At 33.5% G+C, this 12,717-nt stretch overlaps 1 protein-coding gene across 8 annotated transcripts in view; it reads right to left on the bottom strand.

Annotated features, from left to right (window-relative positions):
• Window positions 1-12,717, bottom strand: part of NIPBL (NIPBL cohesin loading factor) — a 230,179-nt gene that overhangs the window by 102,547 nt on the left and 114,915 nt on the right. For all 8 annotated transcript variants that reach the window (XM_077116990.1, XM_077116994.1, XM_077116996.1 and 5 more), the window contains 4 exons: window positions 9,214-9,356; window positions 6,645-6,810; window positions 3,269-3,396; window positions 353-452 (listed from right to left, as the gene is read on the bottom strand). In XM_077116990.1, the coding sequence (XP_076973105.1) occupies window positions 353-452; window positions 3,269-3,396; window positions 6,645-6,810; window positions 9,214-9,277 (458 nt within the window). In that variant the 5' untranslated portion in view covers window positions 9,278-9,356. The remainder of the gene's footprint in view (window positions 1-352; window positions 453-3,268; window positions 3,397-6,644; window positions 6,811-9,213; window positions 9,357-12,717) is intronic.

The following is a 12,717-nucleotide window of genomic DNA, read 5'->3' as shown; positions in this document are numbered from 1 at the left end:
TGATGCCATCCATTTATTTTATTTGTATAAAAGGGCCAACTGGTTAAAGTATATAAAACCATGCTCTTTAAGAAAAATTACACTCTATTATTTATCTCAACACATCAATTATTTTAACATATTCTTTTGACTCTATGAAATTAAACTACTAACATGGTAACTACTTCAATTAATATAATAAGAATATTTTCATATGCAATATTTGAAGTTAAATACATGTGGTTCTCTAATCATGAGTAAGCATTTCAACTATTTTATTACAAATAATTTACCACAACCTACATATAAAAATTGCATATTCATGAGCATATCTGTCAAAGAACACAAAACTAAATAAAATGATATATATTACCTGGAGGGGCTATGTGAGATAGTGGTTTGTTGATAATTGGAAGATGCAGGACTACTGTGCATGGAATTCTGAGAAAGTTTATACTGAGACATCATCATTCCTATGTAATACACAAAAATATGTTAAACATGTTTTCTTTTAACAGTAAAGTATTCCAAAATGTTTTAAAACAATCTTTCAAAAACATTCAAAAGTTCTTTTCTTTAATTTTTTGACTGTTTTCATTTTGAAGAGCAAAATATGGAAGCTATAAATCTGTAAATATCAAGTATAATCACTTTTACAAAAACATCATTTTATTACATAACAAAAGCAGAACAAAAAACAGAGAGCTAATTTTAATTTTTTCAATTTACTTAGTTACTCAATGTTTTATCATTTAGCCATAGAATTGAAGAGAGTTTTAGAAGTGTCCTCATCTAACTGCTGACCAAATGCTACATGTCGTTTTACAAGAGGTCTACGGATGGTTTTTCTATTAACATGGATGGGATAACTCTACTACAAGAACCTTTCTTGTGCTTGAGAACTTAATTTCACAAAGATATTTGCTTCACTGTGGTTCAGCCTTTAAGAAAGTATTTTATTTAGGGGCCCAAGTCTGAGTTTCTGCAATTTCCACCCCAAATCCCTAATCCTATATCTTCAAGCAAAAACAGAATATTCTTACTCATTCTAGGATGATAATTCTTTGCCACATAATAGGGATTAAGTGAATAGTTGATTAATGAATGAAAATGTGAGGACAGCGTTCAGATGATCACTAATCTCTTTTCAAGACAGACATTGTTTCTTCAATGCAAAAAGAATCATGTTAGATAGGAGATGCAAAAAAATTCAGTTAGACATTTTTGAACCAGAGGCCAAATCTATGATTAACCTTGAATTGTCTCATGATTTGTAAAGGTAATCTTTTTCGAAGCATCAAGCATCAAACTACATTCTCAAATTTCATCTCTTGCTGTTGATATGAAAAAAGTCTTACCAGAATGTTAAACAGAAGCTGTTTATTTCCTGGAATACTACAGAAGGGATTCTAGCTCTAAAGGCAGTAGTAGATGAATGAGATGAGGGCTTCAATCATCACAAAAGTCTATCACTAATAGTATATTAATCTTATGTATGTAATCTAAATGTCAATTTATGAGTTCTTTTTCCAACTGAAATTCTACACTAAATCATATGACCCATTTATTAATAAGTTAATATAATTTTTTACTGGATTATTTTTATTATTTTTATTTTTGAGAGGAAGGCCACTACTCAAGATAGGAGATATGTTTTCCCTGCACAGTCATCACTGGAACAAGCTGAAATTACTAGTTCAAAAGGAATAGCCTTATAAATAAAGTGGATAAATGAAATGTTAACAGTCCTTTCTGATTATATCAAAGTTTCAAAGATCTATAATTAAGGTGATTTTCATATTATTCAATTTTTTCCCTGTGACTCGCATTAACATTTAGCAGGTAAGAATATTCTTTAAAAGTCATACATCACCAGAAAAATGCTTTGAAAAATTACGATATTCAATAAATATTTACTAGTTGTAAATACTAGTTTATGTTTTCACATAGAATATGTAGGGGAAAAAAACATTTTGGACTAAAAAATAAGTATAGTAGTTTAAAACACAAAATAGGTGGCTGACAGGTGAATGAATACTTAAAAAGATTTTATTAGATTTATACCCAAATTAAATACTGAAAAAGTTTAAAATATATAGTTATAATAGCCTTGGAAGACTACCTTTATTTAATGTTATGTTTACTCACATTCTCCTATACTTAATTTCCTATCTAATTATTACTCTTTCTTCCAAGTCACTCTTTCTCCAAATTTTGTTTCATTCCAACATACTTTCAGAGAACATTCATAACTCTAGCTTTCCTTTCAACATTCCCATGTTTTTCCTTATATTGTAACCTAGCTTATTAAGCACTTGTGGTGAAGATACAGTTCTCTCCTATAAAATCTGTCTTCAACATGCTGAAAACTGAGTTGGGTAGAGGAATTTTCATGGAGTCACAACAGGGAATGGATAGTAACTGTGCAACAGCTTTAAAAACACAACATACACACAAATACACCAAATTAACAAAGCAATATTACTAAAAACAACAACAACAAAATTGGAAAATGGAATGGGGAGCTACATGGAGGTCTGCCAATAAAGGAAACCTGTATGAATACGGCAATATTCTTGAACACAGTTAATTAATTAACTAAGTTGGATCTTCCTGAGTTGTTCTAACTAATTACTCCCTGACAATTTTGTTCTGGAGAGTCAAGCAGGCACTTGGGCTGCAAAATTCAGTAAGCTTGACACCAGAACAACATTCCCAATCCAAAGGTATTTATTTACTACATCAAAATTATATTTGTGTTGGGTATCATCTGATTTTCTTTAATAGTAACACTTATTATAAACCAATTTTTCACTGTTGCCAAGGTAACAGTTATGTTGTATCAATTACTAGATAAGCAATCAATACTAAAAGCAAAAGTGCGTGTAATTATTTATACAGGTGCTGCATGTTCAAAAGTTTTGCAAACCTTTTTATTATTTGATTAATGAAATGACTTCTTTCATTTCAATTCTATGCTTTTCTAAAGTAAAAAAAAAATTTCTAAAGCTGAGCAAACTAAAAATTTTGAAATATCCAAAAAATAAGCTTTAAATTTCATTTTATTACTAAAGAACTTTGTTATATGTTAAGCTGCAAGAATATTAATATTCATCTACTTTCCTTACTGTTTTTCGCTTGATTAAAGGTATCAACACAGCATTCTGAGATCATATGATAGATGCTATGCCAGTTTGTTAAAAGAGACACTTGAGTTTAATTACATGTGAGTAGTTATGGCATAGGACCCACAGGAAAAACACAATACAAAACTCAATGAAGAACTCACCACTTTGTACATATCTGTTCTGCATGCTTTTCTCCCTGAAAACATTAGGACTCCTTGCCAGGACAGCCTGCAGCAACACCGGTATGTCGCCTTCTGGATCATCACTGCCAAGGTTATCTTTCAACTCTCTGGCATTGAAAAAAAATATGAAAAATTAAATGTGATTTATTTTAAATTCCCTATTCTAAATAAATTAGGTAGCAACTCACTGGTGAAACCAAAAAAGGGTGAGACAGAAAATCAAGACAACTGATGGTACAAAAATAGCAATGATGTGAATGAACATGTGGTCATTTGGTGAGACAAAATAAGCCAAAAACAAAAAAACGAAGGTACGGTCACCTTTAGAAAATGCTTATAACAGGGGCCTAGATTGTAAGCTTTTAGAGCAGACACGTTAAGTCCGAAGCAGTGATTAATATTTCTGGATTTTGAGAGGCTGTTTTATACATATAACCTGATATTTAGCGATAAGAATGAAGTCAAACAGGTTGGGCTTAAAGTAATTCAGAACACAGGGGTAAAGAAGACAGCATCTATATTTTAGAATCACACATACTCTTTGAGACCAATGGAAGAAAGGTTTATTTGATCCGGAACTGAAATTTTCTGTAGTGCATAATCTAATTTAACCTATCTGTATAGATCATGTGAACAAGTGAAACACAGAAGCATAGAATAAGAAAGAGGTCCTTTAATCCTGTATAGATTATTGTAATGCCTGGAAACATCCTAGAGTACATTAAGCAGATAATCAAAAAGTACTGGCCAAGTCCCCTGAGGGAGGGAAGGAAGACTATGGAATTATTAAACTTTACCATCAGGGAATCCCCTGATACTGTGTCAAACTTCAGGGAAACCCAAATCAATAGGCCATGCCCTCGATCATGAGGCTTACTCTTATGAAGCTTATGTAAGTAGCGGAGAAGCTTATACTACCTACACGCATGCCTAAGAGTTACTTCTGGAGGACCTCTGTTGTTGCTCAGATGTGGTCTCAGTTTCTCTAAGCCCAACTCTGCAACTGAAATTATTGCTCTCCCCTCTATATGGGACATGACATCCAGGGGTTAAAGTATCCCTGGCGACATGGGAGATGACTCCCAGAGATGAATCCAGACCTGGCACTGTGGGATCAACAATTTCATCCTGACCAAAAGGGGGGAAAGAAGTGTAATTAATAAAGTATCAGTGGCAGAGAGAATTGAAATACAGTTGAGAGGCTACTCTGGAGGCTGCTCTAATGAAAGCTTCACGTAGATCTTGCTACCTATCATAACCTGTCAACCTTAAACGAGGACCATTTCAGCCAATCCTCAAGAACACCTAGGGTAATATATAAGATTCCACAAGAGTTCTAGGCACTAGAGTAACTTTCCAGAAACCTACAACCTCCAGATGGGTCCCTCATCTAGATAAGTCCTGAAACCTAGACCAGCCTCTCCAGAACATCAGACAGTTTCATCTCCTTACTCTACATTAAGTGACAGACAGACCATTCCAATACCAAAAATTTAGAATGGCCATAGCCCAAATAACCCCAAAGAGAGATACGGAAAGATCAAAGATAATGGTGGAATTACACATAGAGGATAGGACTTAACAAAAGAATATAAATTTTGAATCATTAAATTGATATCTCTTTCAGTCTCCAGTATTTTAGAACAGCTAGAAGTAAAAACCTAAAATTGTGAAATTGTAACCCATGTCAAAGTCTGAAATACAGTTCTATAACTAAATGTGGTGCTGTGCTTTGAAATTTATAGCTTTTTTTGTATGTATGTTATTGTTCACAAAACAAGTCGATTGTGATGATAAAAAAGTATTTAAGCCCTCTAAGTCTCCTATATTCTGGAGCAGCGAGAAGGAAAAACATGAGAGGATCAAATGGTAGCCTATGACAAACTCTGGGATCTGTCTTGTAACCACTTGTTGAAGAGTGCTTTGAAAACTACTGCTTTTTTATTTTTTTGCTTTGTATATATGTTATACTATACAATAAAAAAGTAAAAAAAAAACCACAGTTCCCAATGTACCCTTAATCCTTCTTCCCCCAACAGTAACATCTTACATAATAATAATATAATATCAAAACCAGGAAGTTAACGTGGGAATCATACTGTTAACTATTCTACAGACCTATTCAGATTTCACCGGTTTTCATATCACTTATTTGTGTGTGTGCACACACAGTGTCTTGAAATCTTAGCACATGTGTGGATTCACTTACAATAAGCTTTTCTTCCCACTGCCAAAAAAAAAACAAAAAAAAAAACCTTACAACACTTTTGGGGTGCAAACCATAAAGGAAGAACAAGGAAGGAGGGTTTTGGAGTCACACCATATGGTTTTAAGACCTGGCTCTGCCTTCTGGCTTTTTGCCTTTGCAGAAAATGCTAAATTTCCTTAAGCCTTGGTTTTCTTGTTGATAAAATGGGGGTGATAATATCACCTTCCTTAGAGTATTGTTGTGAGAATTAAATGAGATAATGTATGTAAAGTGCTTAGAACAAGGTCTAAAATGAAGTGAGCACTCAAAAAACTTAAGTTGTTTTTTAAAAAAGAACATTTTGAAAAGTGACTTAAAATACAATAATTCATGTTTGCTATAGAAAAAAAAAAAAAAGAATATGCCCATAAGCATTTTTTAGAGAAGGAGGATATGCTCAGATGTGGTCTCTCTCTCTATCTCTAAGCCAACTCTGCAGATAAACTCATTCTCTGTCCCGCTACATGGGACATGACTCTCAGGAGGGTAAATATCCCTGACAATGTGGGACATAACTCCCGGGTATGAGCCTACACCTGGCATCCAAGGACTAAGAAAGCCTTATTGACCAAAAGGGAAAGGAGAAATGAAACAAAATAAAGTTTCAGTGGCTGAGAGATTTCAAATGGAGTTAAGAGGGCATTCTGGAGGTTATGCATTATACAGATATCCCTCTTTAGTTTTTAGTGCATTAGAAAAGCTAGAAGGAAATATCTGAAATTGCTGAAGTGAAATCCAGTAGCCTTGATTCTTGAAGATGACTGTATAACCATATGGCTGCTATGGTGTGACTATGTGACTGTGAAAACCTGTGACCGCCACTCCCTTTATCCAGCGTATGGCCAGAAGAGTAAGAAAAAAAGACTCCCCCCGCTCAAAATAAATAAATAATGGGGGGGAGTAAGGGGTATGAGATGTTTTGGGTGTTCTTTTTTACTTTTATTCTTATTTTGGGGGGGAGTAATGAAAATGTTCAAAAACTGACTGTAGTGATAAATGCACTACTATATGATGATACTGTGAACCACTGACTGTACTTTGGATGATTATATGTGAATATATCTCAATAAAAATTACATTTACAAAAAAGTAATTGATTGTACTTACATGTGATCTGTTGATACCTGGTTGAGGCTATGGACAAGCTGTGAAACCAAATTATCATCCCTACAGGCCAAAAGGCAGTTCACCTCTTCTGCTATCCGTGCATTAAAAAGAAGGCTCTTTGTAGTTGTGGCAGGCAAAGGAGATGGAAGAGGCAGCTGGTTCAGGACTATTTGGAATAAAAATCAAATTATTAGAAATTGAGTGATCAGAAAGATATGAAGGTGAGAAATAAGTTATAAACATCAATGTGACAGATTACTAAAAGGCATTCTTCCCCTCTCCCAACATTCCCCAACCAACCTCCTGAAACCCCCAAAACACCACCTGGACCATAATACGTTATATTACTCTCTAAGAATAAAACATAGTTCCTTTATAGCTATGCTTGTTTTTCATTTCTTATATTTTATCAAAATTCAACAAATGACTAGACAAAGAGGTCAGATTAGAAATTAAATTCTAATTTGGTAGAATGAGAATATACTCATTAATTTCATTTATTCTTGCTTATAAAATTTATCAGAATCACTAGTATTCTTACATAAATACTCTAATAATAATACCTGACTCTTCACCAGATAGACAAGAAATAATATTTTTTTTAAAGTTTAAGTACATACAAGAATATATTTATCTGAGTTTAATAACACAGCATACATAGGACAGGACAAGAAGGAAGAAGAACATCTAAGAAATTCTGTTGTAAGTTACAAATTCCTAAATAGTTCTCCCCTTTCTTCATTCAATACCAAAAGCCAACCAAGAACATAAATATTTTACACAAGCTTAAATTCTGCTGTATAATGTGCTTTCAACGACTAGAAATTGGTTCATTTTTTTTCAGGTTAAGAAAGCTAACTAAAATGTCAGGTGTCTTTGTTTTTAGCTAATATATAGGATAACTTGATAGCTATCACTATGACAAACACTGAACATAACATCCAAAATACATCAGTAAGAAATTATATAAATTGGGTGTTCCAATTTTCTTGTTTGGAGGGTAATTTCAGTTACTATTTCCGTAAATCCTTAAAAAGGATGTCTATATTACTTTCAAAATGCAAATCCCATGCTTCTTCGTGTCGTCATTTTATTTGGTCTTTACCTTTTCATTCATCTCTTTATACTATTTAACAAATACATGCCCCCAATTATTTTTTATTATTTTTATTTTTAAACAAATTTTTATTAGAGAAGTTGTAGGTTTACAGTAATATCATGCAGAAAATAGAGAGCTGACATATTTATTAATACTTTGCATCAGTGTGGTACCTTTGTAGAAATTGATGAAATAACATTAACATACAGTTTGATTAGGATTCCATGTTTGCACTGTACTGACCTGTGTTTTCTTTTTTTATTCCGATATTCCACCTAAAATTTTCCCTTTTAATCACACTCACCACCACGTGATGTATTAACAAAAAAATTTACTTTAAGTACCCAAGCATTTAAAAAAGCCAACAAACAAAACCCCTAGAACCTGGGAACCAGGTAAGTCGGGCAGGGAACTAGAGGCTTAGAGGAAAAGTTCTGACAACCATATTCTAGTCAGTCTCCTTAGCTTACTCTGCCTGCTCTTGCTCCCTGAAACTAGGTTTTATTTTTGTTTTTGTTTTCCCTAATACCTAGAACATACCAGGTATACAGACTGAATGTCATGAACAACCTATATTAGCATACACTAACCTGCAGATTTTATAATAGATACAGCTTTTCTCGGAAAATGATAGCCCCATAACTTGTTTAGGGAATGGTATATCATGGTACACTAAACTGCAGTGCACAATTGTTATAACTTCTTATCAATTCTAAGTTAAAAAATATATTTTATTTGATCCTTTTAGCAACATGTGAGGCTGTTAGGCTAGATGTTATTAGCATTTTACAGGCAACATAGAAACACTATTCCCATATTTAGTACAAGACAGATCTGAGACATAAACTTTTGGCTTCCATCCTCATAAATATTTCTTTTCATGGCTTTGTATACAACATTTTAAGGTATTCTGATTCTGAAATGCTTTACAGTGTAAGTACCATCTATAACAAATCTATCCCTGGCATGTTAGCTCTTGAGCCAATCAACCTAATTAACTACCTGATAACCTGGCACACTTTAAGGCACTGTTATACTTCTAATTCAATTTCACAGCTATGTTTGAGGGTCCCCTGAGCCAAAGTGGCGGCAAAGTTGATCTTAAAGGACCAGGGAACACAATAGTTAAGCATGTTTTCAAGTCATAACCTGGGTCTGGCAGGCCCACATCAACAGCTTAGATGGGAAGTTAAGGCAATTGTGTGATGCGACATGCTCCCAATTCTTAATAGGTCCTTCAGAGAAAATAGCAATCAAGAAGTCACCTAATATTAACTGGCAACACTAATTTTGTTTTATTCTGTTACTTTCATATGTATGCCAATAAATCAAAAGAAATAAATTCAGTTGTCACTCACAACCTCAAACCTTAAATTTTTGTTATTTATGACATTACAGACACTATTTGTTACAGTTTTTCTAAAAGTCATTAACAGAGTAGGACTTAACAGATAAATTAATCAAACTTACGGTCAGTGAGACTAGCAATCCCCGCAAGAGTAGTGATGGGGACATGGGGCATATCCCCATTCATCCTGAAGTTCTGGAATGGTGTTGCCTACAGAAATACTTAGTTCAGGTGCCAGCTGTCATTACTTTCCATTTCCCAAACACTGCAACACACAAAAAACAATTATTTGTAAAAATATTTCAAGTAACTGAGACAGAATGATGAGAAACAATACACTGTTATTGAGAAACTCTCAATCACTATAAAAAATTGTTTTTGTTTTTCTTGTTCAATCTATAGAACAATTTAAACCATCATTCATATTGCTCTTACTATGAGCTAGGCATTATAAAGTGTTTTGCATACATTAATTCACTCCTCACACCAACCCAGTTAAGCCTGTAGGGTACTAAACTTTCCACAGTTTACTGATAAAGAAATTAATTTACAAGGAAATTAAGTAACTTGTGGAGTAAGAATTAGAACCCAAACAATCAGCCTCCAGAGTCTGTATTCTTAATCATTCAACTATATTGCTAGATAGAGATACTCAATCTTGATAAGCACTATAATTTTATTCTGCATCATAAACACATTAAAAATCCAACTTCACAATCCAGCTTCAACTTGCCTTTCTAACTATGTCTTTCATCACTCTCCTACATAATCCATCTTCTCCAAACTGGTCCACTCAGATTCTCCTCAATTCACTTTGTGTTTTCCTATATGAATTTCCTTAAGACATTCTCGCTACCTAGCAAGCCCTCAAGACTCAGAGCAAATTTTCACTACTTCACAAAATCTCAAATTCAGCTAAAAGCCATCTTACCTTAAACTACTTTGAACTTATACTTGGTGTTCAATATTCTTTTGGTAACAATTATACATTTCTCTGTGACAGCTTCTGAAACCTGTCTTCTTTCATTCTTGTATAATCACTTAATGCTCATGTACTCACTTTGTGTTCTCTACTATAACTACTTGGTTTTTATGATGCAGGCAAAGGGAAGGAAGTATCACTCTGTGCCAAAACATTGTCCAGGGAATTTTACATAGGTCTATTACATGATATAAAAACTCATGATGCATCATTCCCATTTTATAAATATGGAAATTAGGTAATGGCTAATAAGTGGTAAAGCTGGCATTTAAACTCAGGTCACCTGACTCTAAAAGTGAACTATAAAGAGCATGTGTCCTAGGAAGACTTAGAACAGTGTTTATTGTTTATTTTTTATTTTTCACAGTACTTAGAAAAGTGCTGTACACATAACCAATGCTTTTAAAAAATATTTTGATAGATATAATTGACTTGAATCAAAGAAAAGACTCATACTCAAGAAATTTCAGTCATCGTCCCTTCTTCAGGAATAATATACATCAGACACTAGGACTGAAAAATAATGGAGTTGGTGTCCAAGGGGATATATAAGGAGACAGTCAAAAGGCAGGAGAGGCTAAAGGCAAGTGGTATTTCTCTGTCTAGTAACTGTCTATGTCACTGGATAACATGATAGAACAAACCCCAAATCTGCTTGGCAAATGGGCATATTAGATAATGAAAATGTCTCCCAATACTTATTAGTTTACTATATTGGGATAATAAATAATGTTATATCAATAAAAGATTATTATGCACCAATTTAAAAACCATGTTGTATCATCAATACCGATGTGAGGAAAGGAAATAGTCACAACATAAAGCCAAGGAACAAAGAAAACAGGCGCTTAGGTTTGACTTTCCAGACTCCTACAATTTCTAGTTACATGACCTTAGACAATCACTTAAACTTTCTATATCTCAGTTTCCTTTTTTCTGAAATAGATGACAGGTAATATCATTTCTAAATGTGTTACGAGGATGAAATGACTTAATACATAAAAAGTACTTAGAACTATGCTGGGTGTGTAGTAAATGTTCAATAAATGTGAGCTATTTATTATACATTTTTCTGCATCTTCCTTTTTTCATATTATCTCAGAATCTTTTATATGTACATACTGCCTTGTTCTTTTTCTAATACTATTTCATAGGTTTGTTGAAATATCAAATTTAGATGAATGTCACTCAGTAAACTATACCTTGTAACTATAAATAAAGGTGATTATGGTTTTACTAGAGTCCTTACTTTATAATATTTAGTAGGTGATTCACATTTCTACAGTACCTCAAATATTCTTTTACTTTCTTCTTGATTTTCATTATTGAGCAGTAAGCAAAATTCCCCTTGAAGAAAATCAATCTTGGATAAAAGATTACTTAAAGATTGTTGACTGTCATTATTACTGTTATTATTACCATTTTTAAGAGATGTATAGATTAAGCTGCAAATCTAATCATTTTTAGGGTAATTTCTACAGGAGACTGTATTCTGAGTTTCAATCAAAAGACAGATCAACCAGTTCACAAACCAGTTGTCACCTATGCTTAAATTATGAATGCTATATTATATTAGGGAGGATAATTGAGTGTTGGTGCCTATTTACCAAATTCAACAAAAAAGAGAAAAGTATCAATTCTGCATTGCTCCATTAAATATCATATCACCAGTAACTTCAATATATAGTTTCATGTTTCACAGTGAGCCCAGGAGAAATACTCAAGTAAAATGTAACAACATACACAGCATTCTAATTAGAATGAAAGCCCACTAATCAAATCAATCCTAAGGAATCAAACAAGTTGTGTGGTTCTTTTTAAGTTGTGGTGGCTTGGAGCTATGTACCCCAGAAACACATGTTGGAAAACTTAATTCATTTCTATGGGTGTGAACATGAACCCATTGTAAATAGGACTTTTTGATGAGGTTACTTCAGTTAATGTGTGGTCCCACTGAATTAAGATGGGTTATAATTCTGTTACTAAAGTCCTTTATAAGTGGACTGAAATTCAAACAGATAGAAAGCCACGGGAAGCAAGAAAGCTGAAAGTCAATGACCTTAGAAGAGAAGGAAAAAGACAGGAGAGGTTGCTATGTGCACTACCATGTGGCAGAAAAGCCAAAGACCAAGGATCATCATCAGTCAGCCCCAGAATGGTCCAGCAGGAGAAAGCAATGCCCTGATGAAGTCTGATTCTGGACTTCTCTTAGCCTCAAAACCATGAGCTAATAAATTCCTATTGTTTAAGCTAACCCACTGCATGGTTTGTTTTAGCAGCCAGGTAACTAAAGCATTTCCCTTCTACCCACTGGTGTAGAAAACTGTAAATGATTCTCTAGCTAAACCTTAAAATTTGAAGGAATTTTTGACAACTTTGGTTTTTACACTGTAACTTTCACCTTTAAACTCAAAATCATCAGTATATTAATTTACGTAAATACACACCACTACAAAAGTAATAGGACTTAAGAAAGTTAAATGACAAGAGAATAGTACTAAACCTTTATCCAAACAGATTCTTGGAATGGTCCTATGAGTTACATTTATTTGAACAACAACAACAAAAAGCTGAGATACCAGTCCATATTTGAATCACTTAAAAAGAAAAAAGAAGATTCATACAAAAATCAGGGAATCTTACC

The sequence above is a fragment of the Tamandua tetradactyla genome, chromosome 9, assembly GCF_023851605.1.
Source record: "Tamandua tetradactyla isolate mTamTet1 chromosome 9, mTamTet1.pri, whole genome shotgun sequence".
Classification (NCBI taxonomy): Eukaryota; Metazoa; Chordata; class Mammalia; order Pilosa; family Myrmecophagidae; genus Tamandua; species Tamandua tetradactyla.
The sequence above is the reverse complement of the archived record's forward strand: the minus strand, read 5'-3'. Positions and strand labels throughout refer to the sequence as shown.